Consider the following 24,076-nt stretch of genomic DNA (forward strand, 5'->3'; position numbering starts at 1 on the left):
TGAGAGAGAGAGAGAGGGAGGTGAATGAAGAGCAGAGGTGAGAGAGAGAGAGAGAGGGAGGTGAATGAGGAGCAGAGGTGAGAGAGAGAGAGAGAGAGGGAGGTGAATGAGGAGCAGAGGTGAGAGAGAGAGAGAGAGGGAGGTGAATGAGGAGCAGAGGTGGTGAGAGAGAGGGAGGTGAAAGAGGAGCAGAGGTGAATGAGGAGCAGAGGTGGTGAGAGAGAGGGAGGTGAATGAAGAGCAGAGGTGAATGAGGAGCAGAGGTGAGAGAGAGAGAGAGGGAGGTGAATGAGGAGCAGAGGTGGTGAGAGAGAGAGAGGTGAATGAGGAGCAGAGGTGAGAGAGAGAGAGGTGAATGAGGAGCAGAGGTGAGAGAGAGAGAGAGAGAGGTGAATGAAGAGCAGAGGTGAGAGAGAGAGGGAGGTGAATGAGGAGCAGAGGTGAGAGAGAGAGAGGGAGGTGAATGAGGAGCAGAGGTGAGAGAGAGAGAGAGGGAGGTGAATGAGGAGCAGAGGTGAGAGAGAGAGAGAGGGAGGTGAATGAAGAGCAGAGGTGAGAGAGAGAGAGAGGGAGGTGAATGAGGAGCAGAGGTGAGAGAGAGAGGGAGGTGAATGAGGAGCAGAGGTGAGAGAGAGAGAGGGAAGTGAATGAGGAGCAGAGGTGAGAGAGAGAGGGAGGTGAATGAGGAGCAGAGGTGAGAGAGAGAGAGGGAGGTGAATGAGGAGCAGAGGTGAGAGAGAGAGGGAGGTGAATGAAGAGCAGAGGTGAGAGAGAGAGGGAGGGGGGTGAATGAGGAGCAGAGGTGAGAGAGAGAGAGAGAGAGGGAGGTGAATGAGGAGCAGAGGTGAGAGAGAGAGAGAGGGAGGTGAATGAGGAGCAGAGGTGAGAGAGAGAGAGGGAGGTGAATGAGGAGCAGAGGTGAGAGAGAGAGAGAGGGAGGTGAATGAGGAGCAGAGGTGAGAGAGAGAGAGGGAGGTGAATGAGGAGCAGAGGTGAGAGAGAGAGAGGGAGGTGAATGAGGAGCAGAGGTGAGAGAGAGAGAGAGAGGGAGGTGAATGAGGAGCAGAGGTGAGAGAGAGAGAGGGAGGTGAATGAGGAGCAGAGGTGAGAGAGAGAGAGGGAGGTGAATGAGGAGCAGAGGTGAGAGAGAGAGGGAGGTGAATGAGGAGCAGAGGTGAGAGAGAGAGAGAGGGAGGTGAATGAGGAGCAGAGGTGAGAGAGAGAGAGGGAGGTGAATGAGGAGCAGAGGTGAGAGAGAGAGAGAGGGAGGTGAATGAGGAGCAGAGGTGAGAGAGAGAGAGGTGAATGAGGAGCAGAGGTGAGAGAGAGAGGGAGGGAGGTGAATGAGGAGCAGAGGTGAGAGAGAGAGAGGTGAATGAGGAGCAGAGGTGAGAGAGAGAGGGAGGGAGGTGAATGAGGAGCAGAGGTGAGAGAGAGAGAGGGAGGTGAATGAGGAGCAGAGGTGAGAGAGAGAGAGGGAGGTGAATGAGGAGCAGAGGTGAGAGAGAGAGAGAGGTGAATGAGGAGCAGAGGTGAGAGAGAGAGAGGGAGGTGAATGAGCAGCAGAGGTGAGAGAGAGAGAGGGAGGTGAATGAGGAGCAGAGGTGAGAGAGAGAAATTTTTAATCACATTTTTGTCTTTTTTTTCGTCATTTTTTTAATCCAATTTTCGTCATTTTTTGTCACATTTTTTGTCATTTTTTGGTCATATTTTTGTCATTTTTTATCACATTTTTATCACATTTTTGTCTTTTTTTTCGTCACATTTTTTGTCAATTTCTTGTGACATTTTTGTGACATTTTTGCCACTTTTTCATCAATTTTTCGTCACATTTTTGTCACATTTCCATCATTGTTTTCGTGTCAGTTTTGTTGCTATTTTCACAGCTTTTCTCCAGAAGCTTTTGGATTGGGGTAAAGCCAAACTGGAGAAAATGTGCTCGGTTCAGGTGGGAGTTAAGGGGTTAATAAAGCCTGAAAAAGTGGATTTTACATTTTAAGCCCCTTTAACATGAATAAAACTAAAGTGGAAACTTTAATAAGAAGCTTCTTAATGTGAGATAAACATGTGCAGTAAATGTTTGATGTTATCGATTTAAAAAACTTTCCGACAGGTTCAACTCGAGCGTCACAGGAAATAACAGCAGATAAGAATCTGACACGACGACAGAGTCAGCTTAGACCTGGGTTAGACCTGGTTCAGACCTGGTTAGACCTGGTTCAGACCTGGTTCAGACCTGGTTCAGACCTGGTTCAGACCTGGTTCGGTTGGGCCTCGTCGTGGACATGGATCCTCCAGTTCTGCTGTTGCTCCTTCTCTTCAGTTCAGGTAAAACTCTGTTTCTAATTTATTCAAATGTCGTTAAAGGATGTGGTTTTTGTGCAACTTTTAAAACGGAATAAAAATGAAGTCGAACAATCTCAAAAACAGACGAGTTTTATGAGAATTAACTTAATTAACTTAATTTGCTAAAGGTACTTTGAGCAGAAAAACATTTATTTTTTATTTTTTGTGTGAAGTTTAAATAACGTATTTCAATCAACAAATAAAATGTGTGATTTCCCCAAATGTAACCTGTGGTTAAAGTGACTCCACTCTGAGAGGAAGCTGAATTATGGGGTTAAAGACAAAGCATCAGATTATTATAAAGACATGGTTTTAACGTGTTCAGGACGGCCGTCCCTGATCAGGGACTGACTCCACTTCCATTCACTTGCAAACAGTATTTAGGCAAATTATATTTCGACCAATACAGACGTATGGCACAGATTTTTAAACAGGCACTTCCCCCCAAAACATCTATTCCAGTCATGGAACACCATCACTTAAATCAAAACATTAATTAAGGACAGAAAAATAAAAAAAAAAACATGAAAATCGAGTATTAAAATTAAGCATTTCTTATCCATATTAAATTATTTATGGTCCAATCATAGGTTGACTGGATTTTTTTGGTCCAAAATACTCAAGTAAAATATAATTCAACAAAAATTTCAACAAAATACTCTTTTTGGAAAATTTGGCTCATTATTTTCACGGTCAGAAATTACCTCAAAATACTCCACAAATGAGAAAATCTTCTTGTAAACAAACTTTTTGGCAATTCCAGTTCTGTTCCCTTAATCCTCATGACTGTTCTCTTCAAAATGAGCCATTTCCCAAAGAAATCCACTGATATTTGTGCTGGCAGTGCTCAGTGCAGGCCAGAAGTACATGTTAGCTACTTGTTAGCCACATGTTAGCCACATGCTAGCCACACGTTAGCCACATGTTAGCCACATGCTAACGTCCATTGTCTCTGTCCAACAATCTGCCATAGTCCAGATCCACAGTGAATGAAGACGTGTAAAAGCTCTTTTCTGAGTAAACAAGGCGGCCATTTTGTTTTGGGGGAAGCTGTGACTGACGCACCTTTGTGCACTGAGATAAATATGGAAAAGAAATGACCCACTTCATTTTGCTTTGATTTAGTCCATTTTTGGGAGGTTTGTTGTTGCTGCTGCACTTTTGTTTGACACATTTGTGAAAATATTTTTGCTTTTATAACATTTGTCACTTTGGAGAGGTTTGTGCACGATGCTAATGAGATATAGCACCAAAGCATGTAAAAGTTTACAAATCCATCATACTTGGACCTAGACTTCTGAAACTTTGCACACATGCTGAGCACCAGTAAGGTCACAACTGTACTACATTTGGAGTGTGTGCTATGAAGTATATTTTCAGGAAAGACATTTCAGTTTATGTGTAATTTTCGATGTATAAAAAGCTATATTTGTATTAATTTTATAACTAAAGAACCGTTTTACATGTTTTTGTCACAATGTCCTTCTAAATGTACAAAGAAGCTTCTTGTCCTGATTCCAATGATGGTTCACATGAGCAAAGTATGTTGTTTTAACGGTAATTTTAATATGGAGAGGGGACTGTTTAATTTAGCCAGGAGAGAGTACATCAAAATAGGTGGTCCTTCACAGGTTAAAGAGTCCTTCAGAGATATGAGTTCTTTTACAAACACAATAAAAGCAGCTTTAGGTTTTATTTAACTGTATTAGTTTTTTCTTTTTCTCTTTTCAATAAAAGTCAAAGACATTATTTCTAAAGACAGAAAAAAGAAACATCACATTCATTTTCACCAATATTTTCACCAATATTAAATGTGGAGTGTAAAAAGTCTTTACAGGGATCAATATTCATAGTTTTTTACTTCATCTTTAGGTGGAAAAGGAGATTTAAAGGAACAGGCCACCGTTTTTCCAGACTGAGATATGTTCTTACCTGAGCTTAGACGAGTTGATCCGTACCTATCTGGTCTTTCTGCGTGCGCTCAGTCACACAAACAGACCAAAGATGTTGTTAGGATTTAGCCTCTCCCAGTTAGAAGCGACCGAGCTGTTCCACGTTTTCCCTTTTTAAACACAGTTCTGTGAAAACGATCCAAGTTGAGTCACATGAGATCAGGAGCACTTCCATGTGCGGACGTTAAAGTGCTCCTGAGGTGTTCTTACGCCTCACAATATAGTTCCCCTTTTTATCCACTTAGAAAATCTACATGTTTCATTTTGTGTAACTGGACTTGGATTGAGTAACTTTTTTTTTTAACATAACTGTTTATTTCGATTTGATTTCCATCCATCCATCCATTCCCTTCCACTTTATCCGGGGCCGGGTCGCGGGGGCAGCAGTCTCAGCAGAGATGCCCAAACTTCCCGATCCACACACACCTCCTCCAGCTGTTCTGACCCCGAGGCCACACCTCCTCCAGCTCTTCTGACCCCGAGGCGACACCAGGCCAGCTCAGAGACATAGTCCCACCACCGTGTCCTGGGTCCACGAGGCCTTGTCCCACTAGGACATGCCTGGAACACCTCCCGCGGGAGGCGACCAGGAGGTATCCGGAACAGATGCCTGAGCCACCTCAGCTGCTCCTCTCGACGTGAAGGAGCAGCGACTCTACTCCGAGCTCCTCCCGGGTAACTGAGCTCCTCACCCGATCTCGAAGGGTGCGACCAGCCACCCTGCGAAGGAAACTCATTTCGGCCGCTTGTATTCGCGATCTTGTCCTTTCGGTCATGACCCAAATCTCATGACCATAGGTGAGGGTGGGAACGTAGATCGATCGGTAAATCGAGAGCTTTGCCCCCCGACTCAGCTCCCTCTTCACCACGACAGACCGATACAGCGACCGCATCACTGCTGACGCCGCACCGATCCGTCTATCGATCTCACGCTCCTTCCGTCCCTCACTGAGAACAAGACCCCGAGATACTTGAACCCCTCCACTTGAGGTAAGGACTCCCCACCGACCTGTAGAGGGGAAGCACCTTTTTCCGGTGGAGAACCATGGCCTCGGATTTGGAGGTGCTGATCCCCATCCCGGCCGCTACACACTCGGCTGCAAACCGCCCCAGAGCAGCTGAAGGTCCTGGTTTGTTGAAGCCATCAGAACAACATCGTCCGCAAACAGCAGAGATGAGACTCTGAGGCTCCCAAACCGGACACCCTCCGGCCCCTGGCTGCGCCTAGAAATTCTGTCCATAAAAGTAATGAACAGAACCGGTGACAAAGGGCAGCCCTGGCGGAGACCAACACGCACCGGGAACAGGTCTGACTTACTGCCGGCAACGCGAACCAAGCTCCTGCTGCTCATACAGGGAACGGACAGCCCTTAACAGAGGGCCCCGGACCCCATACTCCCGGAGCACCCCCCACAGGGCACCACGAGGGACACGGTCGAACACCTTCTCCAGATCCACAAAACACATGTGGACTGGTTGGGCGAACTCCCACGAACCCTCGAGCACCCGACGGAGGGTATAGAGCTGTTCCAGTGTGCCACGACCAGGACGAAAACCGCATTGTTCCTCCTGGATCCGAGGTTCGACTATCGGCCGGATCCTCCTCTCCAGCACCCTGGAGTAGACCTTACCGGGGAGGCTAAGGAGGGTGATCCCTCTGTAATTGGAACACACCCTCCGATCCCCCTTTTTAAAGAGAGGGACCACCACCCTGGTCTGCCAATCCAGGGGCACTGTCCCCGACCGCCACGCGATGTTGCAGAGACGTGTCAGCCAAGACAGTCCTACAACATCCAGAGACTTAAGGTACTCAGGGCGAATCTCATCCACCCCCGGAGCCACCGAGGAGCTTTCTCACCACCTCGGTGACTTCAGCCCCGGTGATGGGCGAGCCCACCTCCGAGTCCCCAGCCTCTGCTTCCTCATTGGAAGACGTGACGACGGGATTGAGGAGGTCCTCGAAGTACTCCTTCCACCGCCCGACGACATCCCCAGTCGAGGTCAGCAGCCCCCCACCCGCACTGTAAACAGTGTTGGTGAAGCACTGCTTCCCCCTCCTGAGGCGCCGGATGGTTTGCCAGAATCTCTTCGAGGCCGACCGATAGTCTTCCTCCATGGCCTCCCCGAACTCCTCCCAGACACGAGTTTTAGCCTCCGCGACCGCACGAGTTGCAGCACGCTTGGCCTGCCGGTACCTCTCAGCTGCCTCAGGAGTCCCACAAGCCAACAAGGCCAGGTAGGACTCCTTCTTCAGCTTGACGGCATCCCTTACTTCCGGGCGCCACCACCGGGTTTGGGGATTGCCGCCGCGACAGGCACCAGAGACCTTACGGCCACAACTACGAGCAGCCGCATCGACAATGGAGGAGGAGAACAAGGTCCACTCGGACTCCATGTCCCCCGCCTCCCCCGGAATCTGGGTGAAGCTCTTCCGGAGGTGGGATTTGAAGACCCCACTGACAGAGGGATCCGCCAGACGTTCCCAGCAGACCCTCACAACACGCTTGGGCCTGCCAGGTCTGACCGGCTTCCTCCCCTGCCAGCGGATCCAGCTCACCACCAGGTGGTGATCGGTTGACAGCTCAGCCCCTCTCTTCACCCGAGTGTCCGAGACACGCGGCCGGAGGTCAGACGACACAACTACAAAGTCGATCATCGACCTCCTGCCTAGGGTGTCCTGGTGCCACGTGCACTTATGGACACCCTTGTGCTCGAACATGGTGTTCGTTATGGACAAACTGCGACTAGCACAGAAGTCCAATAACAGAACACCACTCGGGTTCAGATCGGGGAGGCCGTTCTTCCCAATCACCCCCTCCCAGGTCTCACTGTCGTTACCCACGTGGGCGTTGAAGTCCCCCAGCAGAACAATGGAGTCCCCAGTCGGAGCACCATCTAGTACCCCTCCCAGGGACTCCAAGAAGGCCGGGTACTCTGCACTGATGTTGGGCCCGTAGGCTGAGACAACGGTGAGAGACCTGTCCCCGACCCGAAGGCGTAGGGACGCGACAGTCTCGTCCACCGGGGTGAACTCCAACACGTGACGGCTGAGCTGGGGGGATATGAGCAAACCCACCCCAGCCCGCCGCCTCTCCCCGCGGGCAACTCCAGAAAAATGGAGAGTCCAGCCTCTCTCCAGGAGTTGGGATCCGGAACCCAAGCTGTGCGTGGAGGTGAGCCCGACTATATCTAGCCGGTATCTCTCAACCTCCCGCACAAGCTCAGGCTCCTGCCCCCCCAGCGAGGTGACGTTCCATGTCCCGAACGCCAGAAGCTGTGCATGTGGACCAGGTCGTCGAGGCACCTGCCTCTGACTGCCACCCAGTCCTCTCCGCACCCGACCCCTACGGATCCCTCTGCGGGTGGTGGGTCCACAGGAGGGCGGGCCCACGTCGTCCCTTCTCCGTCGATTTGATTTCGATTAATCAATTAATTAAACCCAGCCCTAATATATATTTAAATGTTAGGCCGATACGTCCTATTTCACACTTGTTTTCTCTCATTTCCTCTCACAGGAAGTCCTCTCTGCAGATGCCTCTTCAGCGTGGGCACATCACACACTGAGACTCTTAAATAAAGCTGTGTTTGTGTTTTTCAGAGATCTGGGCTCAGAACAGCGGCGCTCACACAGGTAAATCCACAAGGTCCGGTTTAACTCTGGGTTTGTCCTGGTTTGGTCTGACCTGAGGAACAGAGCTCACATCAAAGCCATCAGAGCACACTTTACACTCCAGCTCTTTTAGCTTCAACACTTTACAGTCACTTCACAGACTGAGCTCCATCCAGGACACAAACATTACACTATAAGGACTTCCTGCACCCTATTTGAAAGCTCAGAACCTCGAGGATTGAATATAACAGAATGGTAACGGCTCTTGTGTCTCTGCAGAGTGCTCTCTCAGTGAGGAGGAGCTCAGAGCCGACCTGATGCTGCTTCTCGACGGATTCAACCACATCGGTCCAGACGACTTCTCCAGAGTCAGAGACTTCCTGAAGACCCTGCTCCCCATGGTCGGTCCGGTCGGTCCTGATTTGGTGCGGGTCAGTTTGGTGAAGTACGGCCGGGATCCTGAGGTCGAGTTTTACCTGAACACGTTTCATAATCTGTCCTCGATGGTGGACGCCGTGTCACGGGTGTCTCAGAGTCCCCCGCTCCCTGGAGGATCCTCTGTTCACGCTGTGAAGTTCATCAGGAGAAATATTACCCAAACGGATCGAGGATACAGAGAGAAAACCCCAAACATCTTAATCCTCGTCACTGACAGGAACTCATCCGGAGTTAACACAGATTTGCTGAATAGTTTGTGGAGTAATGATCTGAAAGTGTTTGTGGTCAGAGTTAAAGTCACTGATGAGTTAAAGGTCATTAAGAGAGATGAAAACGTCGCAGAGGTCTTCACTGTAGAAGATTATAACAGCATTTCCAACATCTCTGAAGAACTGACTCGGTCCATGTGTCGTTGGCTCAAAGTGAAGCTGAGTAAGTCATTTTCATTTCATTTTTTTATTTGAGCAGCTGAGTATTCAGCAGATGACATGACAAAACAAACAAACAAACTAACAGGTAAGATGTCCAAAAGGAGTAGGCAGAAGCAAGGTGCTTGTACACGCCTACCCCCTTCCAAATTGACAGTTTAAGGTAAACATTTACAGTTAGTTACCATAGTAACGTTTCGAAAGCATGTCAACTAAACGTGCATCCAGTACCTTATCATGAACATACATACGATATTGTTGAGAAAAAAATAAAAATATTTTTTTTTTATATGCTCATATATACATGTATGTAGTCCATTTAAGCACATATCGTGTACATATACATGTTTATATATGTATACAGCAATATAAATATTAATGTACATAGCCCTTCAGAGAACATTGATATTATGATTATTATTATTTTTATTTTTCATATTGTCTTATTCCATCTTTCTCACCTCTTGAATATCGTTTAGCTCTCATTTCCAGCGTATTGATGCAGTAAATCCTGCTTGAACCTAACTTTGAATTGTTCTAAGGAAGGACTACTCTTCATTTCCTGATCCAGGTCGTTCCATAGATCGACTCCACACCGTGAGATAAACATTTGCTTTGCTGTAGTACGGACGTATTGCTTGGTGAAAGTATTTGTACGTCTAAGATTGTATTTAACTTCGTTTTTGCAAAACATCAGTTGGACATTTGTTGGAAGCATATTGTGTTGAGCTTTGTACATTAATTGTAGTGATTTTAATGTTATTAAATCTTTTAGTTTTAAGGTTTTAGATTTCAAGAACAATGAGTTTGTGTGGTTTCTATATCCTACATTATGTACAATGCGAATAGCTCTTTTCTGCAGTACAATAAGACTCAGTAGATTGGTTTGATAAGTATTGCCCCAAACTTCAAGGCAGTAGGTGATGTATGGCAACACCAAGGAGCAATAGACTGTGTAAAGAGCTTTGTCATTTAAAAAATACCTAGTTTTACCCATGATAGAAATGCATTTGGCAATCTTTGTTTTGATGTTAGATATATGGGGTTTCCAGGACAGTTTATTGTCAAGGATGACTCCAAGAAAATTGTGAGTTTGAACATGTTCTATTTCATCATTATCCAGTTTAATTTTAATCTCCATATTAATTTTCCTATTTGTAAATATCATTACTTTCGTTTTTTTGAGATTTAATGATAGTTTGTTTTCGTTAAACCATTGTTTTATTTTTCTCATTTCAGAAGTTACTTCAACTATTAATTGTTTCAAGTCCTTCCCACTACAAAGAATGGTGGTGTCATCAGCAAATAGAACTAGTTTAAGCTTTTCTGTGACATTACACAAGTCATTAATATACAGTAGAAACAGTAAAGGCCCCAGCACTGACCCCTGGGGGACACCACAGGTAACGCTTTTTAATGATGACTGATACTCACCCATTTGAACAAACTGCTGTCTATTCATGATATACGATTTTACCCAGAGTAGGGAAGTTCCTCGAATGCCTGTTTTCTCCATTTTTGTAATCAGTAAATTGTGATCTATAGTGTCGAAGGCTTTTTTTAGATCGATAAAAATTGCAAGGGCATATTTTTCCTTTTCAATGCTATTACTTCCTCAATTAGATCAATCAAAGCGCGCGCAGTTGACGAATTTCTCCTGAAACCATACTGACTGTTACTTAGAAGCTTAAATTTGTCAAGAAAATTGTTCAGACGATCCGTAAACAATTTTTCTAAAATTTTGGAAAATTGAGGCAATAAAGAAATCGGTCTATAATTAACAAATTGTTGTTTATCACCATTTTTAAATACTGGTATAACTTTAGCAGTTTTCATACTCTCAGGGAATATTCCTGTTTTAAAGGATAAATTACATATGTGTTTAATTGGCTTAACAATTTCATGGATAACCTTTTTTATTAGAGACATGTCTAGACCATCGCAGTCTGTTGATCGTTTGTTTTTGAACTTGTAAACAATGTTAAGGATTTCTTTTTCGTCAGCTGGCTTGAGGAAGAAGGAGTTCACAGAGACAGCAGGCTGTTCTTGGGTAACACCAGTTGCCCCAATTTTGCCAGCCAGTTCTGGCCCAATATTTACAAAATAGTTATTGAAACAGTTTACCACATAATTCATATTAACAATTTTATCGTCATTATGCATATAAGACTTTTCAAAGACACCCATTTTGGTTTCAGTTCGAAACAGACTATTAAGTACACGCCAAATTCCCTTGACATTGTTTTTATTTCTTTCAAGCAACATTTGATAGTATTCTTTCTTGCATTTCCGCAGGATAGTTGTTAATTTATTTTTATACATTTTGTACTTTGCTTCAGACTGTGGTGTTCTATTTTTAATGAATTTTCTATATAATAGATTTTTCTTCTTACAGGCATTCAGTAGTCCCTTGGTCATCCAGGGTGAGCAGTTGGTTTGTCCGTTAACAGAATTTTGTTTAATGATTGCACAGCAAGAGTTAAGCAAGGTAGTGAATGAATAAGTTATAAACTCAACACCATTAATGAAAATCTAAACACGAAAGTAGAAAAGTGTCACAAACAGCACAGTGTGCTACTAAATTATTGGGGGAAAATCTCAATGACTTTGACATTTGTTTATATCAGTTTTTACATGACTGTATCTGCTCTTTGACTTAAAGCCACACTGCATAACATTTCACCCAATAAATAAGATCAAACACACAATAATTGTATTGCAGATATTTTTATTTGTGAAAAATACCTAAAAAGATGAACAGTGTGAGCGGCTCAGCTCCTCAGACCTGACTTTAACTTTACTATAACTTTACTTTAACTTTACTTTAACTTTACTTTAACTTTACTTTAACTTTACCCATAATTTTACTTTAACTTTACTATAACTTTACTTTAACTTTACCATAACTTTACTTTAACTTTACTATAACTTTACTTTAACTTTACCATAACTTTACTTTAACTTTACTATAACTTTACTTTAACTTTACCATAACTTTACTTTAACTTTACTATAACTTTACTTTAACTTTACCATAACTTTACTTTAACTTTACTATAACTTTACTTTAACTTTACCATAACTTTACTTTAACTTTACTTTAACTTTACTTTAACTTTACCATAACTTTACTTTAACTTTACTTTAACTTTACTTTAACTTTACCATAATTTTACTTTAACTTTACTATAACTTTACTTTAACTTTACCATAACTTTACTTTAACTTTACTATAACTTTACTTTAACTTTACCATAACTTTACTTTAACTTTACTATAACTTTACTTTAACTTTACCATAACTTTACTTTAACTTTACTATAACTTTACTTTAACTTTACCATAACTTTACTTTAACTTTACTATAACTTTACTTTAACTTTACCATAACTTTACTTTAACTTTACTATAACTTTACTTTAACTTTACCATAACTTTACTTTAACTTTACTATAACTTTACTTTAACTTTACTATAACTTTACTTTAACTTTACTATAACTTTACTATAACTTTACTTTAACTTTACCCTAACTTTACTTTAACTTTACTATAACTTTACTTTAACTTTACTATAACTTTACTTTAACTTTACTATAACTTTACTTTAACTGTACCATAACTTTACTTTAACTGTACCATAACTTTACTTTAACTTTACTATAACTTTACTTTAACTTTACTTTAACTGTACCATAACTTTACTTTAACTTTACTATAACTTTACTTTAACTTTACCATAACTTTACTTTAACTTTACTATAACTTTACTTTAACTTTACCATAACTTTACTTTAACTTTACTATAACTTTACTTTAACTTTACCATAACTTTACTTTAACTTTACTATAACTTTACTTTAACTTTACTATAACTTTACTTTAACTGTACCATAACTTTACTTTAACTGTACCATAACTTTACTTTAACTTTTCTATAACTTTACTTTAACTTTACTTTAACTGTACCATAACTTTACTTTAACTTTACTATAACTTTACTTTAACTTTACCATAACTTTACTTTAACTTTACTATAACTTTACTTTAACTTTACCATAACTTTACTTTAACTTTACTATAACTTTACTTTAACTTTACCATAACTTTACTTTAACTTTACTATAACTTTACTTTAACTTTACCATAACTTTACTTTAACTTTACTATAACTTTACTTTAACTTTACTATAACTTTACTTTAACTTTACTATAACTTTACTATAACTTTACTTTAACTTTACCCTAACTTTACTTTAACTTTACTATAACTTTACTTTAACTTTACTATAACTTTACTTTAACTTTACTATAACTTTACTTTAACTTTACTATAACTTTACTTTAACTGTACCATAACTTTACTTTAACTTTACTTTAACTTTACTATAACTTTACTTTAACTTTACTATAACTTTACTTTAACTGTACCATAACTTTACTTTAACTTTACTATAACTTTACCATAACTTTACTTTAACTTTACCATAACTTTACTTTAACTTTACTATAACTTTACCATAACTTTACTTTAACTTTACCATACCTTTACTTTAACTTTACTATAACTTTCCTTTAACTTTACCATAACTTTACTTTAACTTTACTATAACTTTACTTAAACTTTACTATAACTTTACTTTAACTTTACTTTAACTTTACTTTAACTTTACTATAACTTTACTTTAACTTTACCATAACTTTACTTTAACTTTACTATAACTTTACCATAACTTTACTTTAACTTTACTATAACTTTACTTTAACTTTACCATAACTTTACTTTAACTTTACTATAACTTTACTTTAACTTTACCATAACTTTACTATAACTTTACTATAACTTCACTTTAACTTTACCATAACTTTACCATAACTTTACTTTAACTTTACTATAACTTTACCATAACTTTACTATAACTTTACTTTAACTTTACCTTAACTTTACTATAACTTTACTTTAACTTTACCATAACTTTACTTTAACTTTACTATAACTTTACTTTAACTTTACCATAACTTTACTTTAACTTTAGTATAACTTTACTTTAACTTTACTATAACTTTACTTTAACTTTACCATAACTTTACTTTAACTTTACTAAAACTTTACCATAACTTTACTTTAACTTTACTATAACTTTAACTTTACCATAACTTTACTTTAACTTTACCCTAACTTTACTTTAACTTTACTATAACTTTACTTTAACTTTACTATAACTTTACTTTAACTTTACTATAACTTTACTTTAACTTTACCATAACTTTACTATAACTTTACTATAACTTTACTTTAACTTTACCATAACTTTACTATAACTTTACTTTAACTTTACTATAACTTTACTATAACTTTACTATAACTTCACTTTAACTTTACCATACCTTTACTTTAACTTTACTATAACTTTACTTTAACTTTACCATAACTTTACTTTAACTTTACCATACCTTTACTTTAACTTTACTATAACTTTACTTTAACTTTACCATAACTTTACTTTAACTTTACTATAACTTTACTTTAACTTTACTTTAACTTTACTTTAACTTTACTTTAACTTTACTTTAACTTTACTTTAACTTTACTATAACTTTACTTTAACTTTACTATAACTTTACTTTAACTTTACCATAACTTTACTTTAACTTTACCATAACTTTACTTTAACTTTACTATAACTTTACTTTAACTTTACTTTAACTTTACTTTAACTTTACTTTAACTTTACTTTAACTTTACTTTAACTTTACTATAACTTTACTTTAACTTTACTATAACTTTACTTTAACTTTACTATAACTTTACTTTAACTTTACCATAACTTTACTATAACTTTACTATAACTTTACTTTAACTTTACCATAACTTTACTATAACTTTACTTTAACTTTACTATAACTTTACTATAACTTTACTATAACTTCACTTTAACTTTACCATACCTTTACTTTAACTTTACTATAACTTTACTTTAACTTTACCATAACTTTACTTTAACTTTACCATACCTTTACTTTAACTTTACTATAACTTTACTTTAACTTTACCATAACTTTACTTTAACTTTACTATAACTTTACTTTAACTTTACTTTAACTTTACTTTAACTTTACTTTAACTTTACTTTAACTTTACTTTAACTTTACTATAACTTTACTTTAACTTTACTATATGTAACGCTTTATGACTAGAACGGTTGACTGTGCCAGAAGAAGATTCGGCCACGGAGCCAGAGTGTGTGAATAAAACACATATACAGGAGGAACGTTTCAAAAAAATGTATTGAATATGTATAGTTTTCAATATAATAGTGTATTCAATATATATATATATACGGTATATAATAATAAATATAGGAGGTTATGAAAGTGTATATATATTATTGATAGGTCAGATATAATTACAAAACAATACACATAAATACAAAAACAAAACAATGTGGTGCAGAATGCACTTCAAAGAGGTTGTTTTTCTTTGAGTTTTCAGTTCAGTTCAGGTTCGATTATTCCTACCACTTTGGTAGGTCAATAGCTCGCCATCAAGAGGAGAAAGTTGAAAGGTTGCGATTCAAAAAGGGTGGATTGGTTGGTTCAGTCCTTTACAAAAAACCCGACCTGGAAAGGTCGAAATGAAACAAATGAGCATATGTATCATTAAGCTAAATTATCTACATTAACTCTGTAGATTTTACAGATATATTACATAGAACTATTTAACAGCTAAATAGTTTTACAATAGGTTTCATTACATTAGAAAACCATTTCACAAATCAAGTGCACTTCAAAGTTTCAACATACTCAAGATATCCAAGAATAAAGTATATTACTTGAGTAGGGATTAAAATACTCAAGCAGATTCTCATAAAGTTGCGCAACAATAGGAAAAAAACACGTAGCTACGTCAAAAGTCAAAAAGTAAATAAAGCGGAAACTCATAGCCGCTTTAATGCTATAATTAGAAATCTCAAGCGCGCACAAAACCGGTGCAAAAGCGCAAAACCAAGGATCGCTTCTAGTAAAAGAAACTGTTCCGTGCCATTCGGCTTAAATATTAAGTTAAATAATGTCACGGATTAAGCGCTAGAAGCGGTGCTTTGCGCGCTAGCACAGCACATAAACAACCGTAAACAATCAAAGAGGCTCAAAGGAGCTTGGAACGGGAGCGGTAGCGAGGCTTGGATCACGTAATCAAAACCGCAAAATGTAACTTAAAATCACTCGCTATAAACGTAAATAATAAACCGAGTTTGTGTCGGAAACTCACCGTTGAAGACTATCTAAGATACTCGGGTAGAAGTGGTCCCAGCCCGAGAGGTTTGAAGGTGTGGGGCTCGAACGGTCATCACAAGCGTGATGCTGTTAAACAATGTATTTGTAAACATCACGCCATCATTTATAAACCGCTTCGAACTTTAAAACTCACCTATTATAGGAGTGTCAATCTGAGCGTATTGAGCGTATGAGCGTAGATCAGGGTGGAATCGGCGCTAGTAGTAGCATTAGCTCCCAAAACCACACGCCACCAGCCACAGTCACAGGGAGTAGTGGGGAGGAGGAAGTGACCTGGGATTAACCCCACAGGTATAAGGAAACGGGGCTGTGGCTGTACGGGAAGCAGACCCGCAAAATTAAAACTGCTTCAGGAAATGCGGGTTACACGTTCCCCCCCTGAACTCATGTACGTCCCTGTACATGCAGCTGGCTGACAGCAGACGGTTCGGTCGCTGGCAAGGACAGGTGGGGCCTCGTCAAGCTCAAAGGCATAATTGAAAGCTGTACTTAGTCCATGGAACAGAGACTGAATGCTGTGCAGCAGAGGATGACCGAGTTTGGAATATTGTAAGCGGTCAGGAGCACGGCGTGTTCGGGTTGGACGACGGATTGGTGGGTCATTGTCTGGACTGGACAGGTCAGGATCAGTAGACGAGTCAGAGTCAGGGTTGAAAGGCTCTGGAGATTCCGGATCAGAGAAAGTATTTTCCACAGGCTCCAGGTTTGCGGCAGGTTCAGGATCAAGGTGAGTAGTTACAGGTTCTGGCTCAGGTAGGTCTTGTTCAGGCAAGTCATCGCGGTCCGAAGATCCACGTGATTCAGTTTCAGGTTCCGCTGCTATTGGAACGTCCTCATCCGGAAGAAACTGTGGTTGCTGGCCAGGCTGGACCACAGGTGATTCGGCTAAACGAGCAGGAGAAGCTGGAAGTGAAGGAGTGGGTATCTCGACAACGGATGTGAATCTTGCTGGTTCCAAGATGGAGTGAGGCACATCAGGACACAATTCGTCTTCTGACAGGCCGTCATCACCATCTTCAGGGGGTTCTGGAGGTACTTGAATTCCCGAAGGCAAGGAGTGGTTCGCTTTTGGCTGTACTTGCTTTGCTGGAGCTGAGAGATAGCCACAAGGCAATAGAAGGTCCCGGTGCAGTGTCCGGACAGGACGGTCTTTGTTCTCCGGCTTCACGGTGTAGACTGGAAATGGACCGGCTTTCTCAATGACAGTGTACACCTCCTGCTCCCACCGATCAGCAATCTTGTGCTTTCCTCTTATCCGCACATTCTTCACCAGCACTCGATCGCCCAGAGACAGCTCCGAAGCAATGATATTCTTGTCAAAACGTGTTTTGTTTCTGAGCATCAGCTTCTCTGAGTTCTCAACAGCGATTTTGTAACTCTCCTCAAGGTGGCTTTTGAGCTGGTCGACGTACTGGGAGTGAGAGGTGTGTGCTTTCTTCCCCACTGGCAATCCAAAGGCAAGGTCTATTGGAAGACGAGGCTGGCGCCCGAACATAAGCTCGTACGGACAGAAACCGGTGACATCACTCCGGGTACAGTTGTATGCATGTACCAATGGTTTCACAAAGTCTTTCCAGTGTGTCTTGTGATGATTGTCCAAAGTTCCCAGCATGTTCAAAAGGGTGCGATTAAACCGCTCTACTGGGTTACCCCTAGGGTGGTATGGGGTGGTTCGAATCTTGCTGATTTCAGCCATCGCACAAAGTTCTTTGATGGTACGGCTCTCGAAATCAGGTCCCTGGTCACTATGGAGCTTTTCAGGAATCCCATAATGCACCAGGAAGTTGTCCCACAAGCACTTAGCCACGGTCTTAGCTTTTTGGTTAGGCGTGGGAACAGCGACCGCATACTTGGTGAAGTGGTCGGTTATCACAAGTATGTCTTTTGTCTTGCTCCGATCAGGTTCCAGCGACAGAAAATCCATGCATACGAGTTCCAAAGGCCTTGAAGTCTTAATGTTGACCAGCGGCGCTGCTTTGTCAGGTTGCGCTTTCCGTTTGACGCATCTTTCACAGTTTTTGATTTTATTGTGAATGTCTGCAGACATGCGAGGCCAGTAGAACCGGGATCTTGCAAGGTCGAGTGTTCTCTCAATGCCTAAATGGCCCATTTGGTCATGCAGCTGGTAAAGGGCTTCAGACCGGCATTCTTCAGGCAACACGAGCTGGTAGGAGATCTCACTGCCGATTTGCCTCCTCCTCACAAGAACGTTGTTGTGGAGCTCCAATTTTGTAAGTTCTCGCAGGAGTAAAGGTAAATCTGGGAGTTCTTCTCTCACAGAAGGGGGTGGACTTTCCCCTCTTGCCAGCTGTGCAACAACATGCTGCAGCATGGGATCAGCGTGTTGTTTGGCTGAGAGTTCATCAGAAGTGAAGGCAGGTATGACAGGCGAGGCGAACTGAGAGTCATCGACGAAACTATCTGGCAGACTGTTTGGGTCTGTGGAAAGAGTCTGGACAAGAGCAACAACATGGTTTTCATCAGTGGAACTGTACACAAGCTGTCGATCACAGATAGCATGGACTGTGTGCTGGTCGATGGAGACTGAGGTGGGGTCTTCAAGGTGTTGGTGGGTGAACCTTAAGATCCTCTCACGCTCCTTTTGTGTCAAGTGGTCATCAGGCAACACGTCATGTGGTCGACGCGAGAGACCATCCGCGTCAGCATTTTGTTTCCCTGCTCTGTAAACGATCTTGAAGGAGTAGGTGGAAAGGGCAGAGAGCCACCGGTAGCTCGTCGCGTCAAGTCTTGCAGAGGTCAGGAGGTAGGTTAAAGGGTTGCTGTCTGTGACCACAGTAAAATGAGTGCCATACAGATAATCGTTGAGCTTCTCGGTCACCGCCCACTTGAGTGCCAGGAATTCCAGTTTGTGTGCAGAATATCTGGCTTCGCTCCGGGACAAGCCTCTGCTGGCATAGGCAACCACTCTGTTCTTGCCCTCGTATTCTTGATACAGAACTGCTCCAAGACCTGTACAGCTAGCGTCTGTATGTAGTGTGTACGGCTTTCTGGGGTCAGCAAAGGCTAGAACAGGAGCAGAAGTTAGCTTCTGGATAATCGTCTCAAAGGCGGTTTGGCACGCAGCAGACCAACGGCCACCGAATGGCTCTTTTGGATTTAGGTAGGTCTGGAGTTTTACCGACTGTCTCAGCTTTTTCTGGCTTGGTGGATAACCCGAGGTCAGCTCATTCAATGGCCTGACGATCGACGAATAGTCCTTCACGAACCGTCGGTAGTACCCAGCGAATCCGAGGAATGAGCGAAGTTCTTTCAGGTTCAGCGGTACTGGCCAAGATGTCAGAGTGGCGATCTTAGCTGGGTCTGTCTCAACTCCATCCCGTGACACCACATGCCCCAGATACCGCACTGATGACTGGAAAAAGATGCACTTCTCCACAGACAACTTCAGGCCGAACTCCTTTAGCCGCTGCAGGACTTTCATCAGCCTCTCTTCGTGCTCTTCGAGAGTAGGAGCAAACACAATGACGTCGTCGATGAAGACGAGTGCCTCTTTAAGGTTCAGGTCACCCATGCACTTCTCCATCAATCGCTGGAAGGTTGAGGGCGCATTTGTGACCCCTTGCGGCATGCGGTGAAACTCCCAGAACCCCACCGGACATACGAAGGCAGTCTTGGATTTGTCTGATTCCTCCATCTCAATTTGATAGTAGCCAGACTTCAAATCTAGGACTGAAAACCATTTCGATCCGGACAGTGCTGTGAAGGTGTCTTCAAGCTTCGGCAGGGGGTATGCGTCTTTGATGGTTTGTGTGTTCAGTTTCCGATAGTCGATACAGAGTCTCACGCTTCCGTTCTTTTTACGCACCACTACGATGGGCGAAGCGAATGGAGAGTCCGATTCACGTATTACGCCCGAGTCCAGCAGCTCTTGTAGGTGTTGTTTGACAGCATCCAAATCTTGCGGGTGGATGGGCCGGGGTCTTTGCTTGAAAGGTGTTGGGTCAGCAAGCTTGATCTGGTGCTTAACTTTGTCGGTGCAGCCAAAATCAAGGTCGTGCTTGGCAAAGACTTCAGGGATACTGTCGAGCTTGCCGATGATACGTTCCTTCCACTCGGGTGATATGGGTGAATCGGTGAAGTTGTAGTTCAGTGTAGACTCTGTTGACTCGGGTATCTGCTCCGGTAAACGCACACTGTGCTCTTTATGGAGGATTGTCCCAAAAGCACACAGCTCTGCAATTGCGGCACGGGCTGGAAGGATGACATCATGGTCGGATTCATTTGTGATGATTACAGGTAGGTGGCACGGATGTTGTGGAGGTAGATCAATCAGGCATGATTTGACCATGAGACCACCAGGCAAGGAGAAGGAAGTCGGGTGTTGGATAATGACAGCCTTTTCACCTTGCAGGGCTGGAGCAATGGCTAATGCGTCAAGGACAACGGTTTCCCCAGCTGTGATGGTTTGTGGACTGCTGGTCTGCATCTTCAAGATGCCATGGTGGTCGTCAGTTGTTAGCCTGTGTCTGAGCTCCAGGATCTTCATCACTGCTCTGTACCCATACGGCACTGGATGGAATTCTGAGTCTTTGGTGCCAAAATGCTTTGCATACACCACATCCAGCGTGTTGGTTCCGATGAGAACAGATGGCTGTGAGGATCGGAGGTCCGGCACCACCAGCGCCAGAGTGTCCACATCCACTGACTGTCCCAGGAACTCAGCAGGAAACGTGACATCCAACTCCACATATCCCACGTAGGGCACTGCTTGTCCGTTAGCGCCTTCCACCTCCAGCAGGTTGTGCAGCGGTTTGATTTCATGGTTGGACAAATATGTGTTGTAAAAGGAGTGGGTGACAGTGGTAACCTGAGATCCGGTATCAAACAAGCAGTGAAAATCCGATCCTTTAATCCTGACCTGTCCTGTGCTTTTTGTTCCGACGAGTCCTTTGGGAATCGGAAGTTGTGGTTTCGAATGTCTATTTTGGGGACACAGATGTGAAGCAGCTTCCGCTTGTCCCTCCGAAGAAGCTGCATTTAGTTTGACTGGTTGGCATTCTTGGCGTCCCATGCCTGCTGTTTTTTCCTCAGTTGTTGGCGTTTCTGTTCCACCAGGCTGGAGTTAGCAGAGTTTGTGCAAGAAGGTACGATGTGCCCATCTTCGCCACACCTGAAGCAAAACCAAGGCTTTGGCTTGTTTAAGCCATTGGCTTTTGACTTTGGCTTGGTCTGCTGGTGATCTGAGGTGGAGGCAGCCGTTTTCTTGGCCAACAGGGCAGACATCTGACTCTGCAGTTTTTGCATTTGCTGCTTCAGTTCATCAATGGCGCCTGTATCTGTATGACCACAGGAACATGAGGATGCATCGTGAGACTGTAGACTGGCACGTTGTTTTGAGGATGTGATATGCTTCTTCATCAAAGAGTCTTTGGCCAACTGCCTATCCTCTTCCGTCCGGAGCAGGAACAATAGCTCAGAGAAGGTAGGTGGATTGTCCCTTCTCTGCTCTAGCTGTAGCTTAGCAATAACAGCATTGTCCCAACATCCTCTGCAAAACTGCTTTAGTAGATGTTTGTCAGTGTCTCTTGCCGTGATCCCACCGCGCTTCACTACTGTGTTCAATGTCAACTGCAGCCTTTGCAGGTAAGAGGACGGTCGCTCTCCGTGATCCTGGAGGGTATTCAGGAATTGAGCAAAGAGCTCTTCTCCATCCTGGACAGTGGCAAACGCTGAGTCGAGCACTTGGACGAACATGGTGGGCAGCGAGTTAGGTCCCAAGCCTTTAACGAGATCAGCAGCAGGAGGGAGCAGACTGTCCATGATGCGTCTTGCAACGTGCAACTGCGACAAGCTGGGATCAGTGCGCAAAAGTTCAATATGGGCTCGCCATGAGTCGTAATCCGCTTCGTTGTTCGGTTTAGGTACCTTCCCAGAAAACGTACGGAGGCGTAGTGGAGACATGGATTGAACACTCAGGTCGTCCTTCCTCACAATGTGTTCCACGACTACTCTCTGTATTTCTGGGGGGTTCAAATCGTGTCCAGAGAGAGAGAACCTCTGTCCCCCGCTGATTGAAGCGTTGGGTTGTTGAGAAGAAGCTGCCGGCTGGCCAGTGGAGGAACGACCTGGCAGTTGGGTGGATGCTGTGTAGGCTGCCATCGACTGTCCAGTACCGAGCGCGTCCACTGTGGTCTCCTCTTCTTCCAGCCCTACGTCTTCAACACCGTCACCATCACCTCCTCCAACTTCGTCCAGATGTAAACTTAGCTGGTTCATCACTCCTTTCATGACTTCTTCGAGAGGTATTCCACTTCGCTGAGCTATGTGTTTGAGCTCGTGCAGGTAGTCGATGGAAGTGGTAATGGGAGGATCGGGGAAGGGGATTGCGCCACCCCCTGTGACTGTGGCCTGAAATTCTTCCGCAAGTGGCTTAATTTTACATACGTAATCTGCATTCTTTTTGGATTTGTATGTATATGGCAGAAGTGGCTTTAATTTCTTTAAAGCTACGAGGTTTCTATATTCAACAATCAGGTTTTTATAAAAAGAACTTTCGGGTTCGGTAACCGTAAACGCCATTTTTATGTCGCCAAAGCTACGCAAATAATCAACCAATTCATCATCTGCTTGAGTGTTCGTTACACCCGAAACATAAACACAATGGGTAACATCCGCTCCCATTTCCTCAAGAAAATCCATTGCAATACCTTTCCAACTCACTTTCAGGTGAAAAAAAAAAAATGTGTTTTTTTTTTTCAGTTACGTATTGAAAACTAATAACAAATATTCACACAATTAGGCTCCTGGCTAGCTCGCCAAATGTAACGCTTTATGACTAGAACGGTTGACTGTGCCAGAAGAAGATTCGGCCACGGAGCCAGAGTGTGTGAATAAAACACATATACAGGAGGAACGTTTCAAAAAAATGTATTGAATATGTATAGTTTTCAATATAATAGTGTATTCAATATATATATATATACGGTATATAATAATAAATATAGGAGGTTATGAAAGTGTATATATATTATTGATAGGTCAGATATAATTACAAAACAATACACATAAATACAAAAACAAAACAATGTGGTGCAGAATGCACTTCAAAGAGGTTGTTTTTCTTTGAGTTTTCAGTTCAGTTCAGGTTCGATTATTCCTACCACTTTGGTAGGTCAATAGCTCGCCATCAAGAGGAGAAAGTTGAAAGGTTGCGATTCAAAAAGGGTGGATTGGTTGGTTCAGTCCTTTACAAAAAACCCGACCTGGAAAGGTCGAAATGAAACAAATGAGCATATGTATCATTAAGCTAAATTATCTACATTAACTCTGTAGATTTTACAGATATATTACATAGAACTATTTAACAGCTAAATAGTTTTACAATAGGTTTCATTACATTAGAAAACCATTTCACAAATCAAGTGCACTTCAAAGTTTCAACATACTCAAGATATCCAAGAATAAAGTATATTACTTGAGTAGGGATTAAAATACTCAAGCAGATTCTCATAAAGTTGCGCAACAATAGGAAAAAAACACGTAGCTACGTCAAAAGTCAAAAAGTAAATAAAGCGGAAACTCATAGCCGCTTTAATGCTATAATTAGAAATCTCAAGCGCGCACAAAACCGGTGCAAAAGCGCAAAACCAAGGATCGCTTCTAGTAAAAGAAACTGTTCCGTGCCATTCGGCTTAAATATTAAGTTAAATAATGTCACGGATTAAGCGCTAGAAGCGGTGCTTTGCGCGCTAGCACAGCACATAAACAACCGTAAACAATCAAAGAGGCTCAAAGGAGCTTGGAACGGGAGCGGTAGCGAGGCTTGGATCACGTAATCAAAACCGCAAAATGTAACTTAAAATCACTCGCTATAAACGTAAATAATAAACCGAGTTTGTGTCGGAAACTCACCGTTGAAGACTATCTAAGATACTCGGGTAGAAGTGGTCCCAGCCCGAGAGGTTTGAAGGTGTGGGGCTCGAACGGTCATCACAAGCGTGATGCTGTTAAACAATGTATTTGTAAACATCACGCCATCATTTATAA

The 24,076-nt window shown here is 42.3% G+C and overlaps 1 protein-coding gene across 1 annotated transcript in view; it reads left to right on the plus strand.

Moving 5' to 3' along the window:
• Positions 1 to 24,076, plus strand: part of LOC306981217 (uncharacterized protein) — a gene marked incomplete at both ends in the record, with an annotated part of 41,466 nt that overhangs the window by 8,638 nt on the left and 8,752 nt on the right. The window contains 3 exons of the mRNA XM_079580779.1: positions 7,814 to 7,842; positions 7,897 to 7,929; positions 8,188 to 8,778. Of these exons, the coding sequence (XP_079436905.1) occupies positions 7,814 to 7,842; positions 7,897 to 7,929; positions 8,188 to 8,778 (653 nt within the window). The remainder of the gene's footprint in view (positions 1 to 7,813; positions 7,843 to 7,896; positions 7,930 to 8,187; positions 8,779 to 24,076) is intronic.

This window comes from Gobius niger (genome assembly GCF_951799975.1).
Source record: "Gobius niger genome assembly, chromosome: 22".
Lineage (NCBI taxonomy): Eukaryota > Metazoa > Chordata > Actinopteri > Gobiiformes > Gobiidae > Gobius > Gobius niger.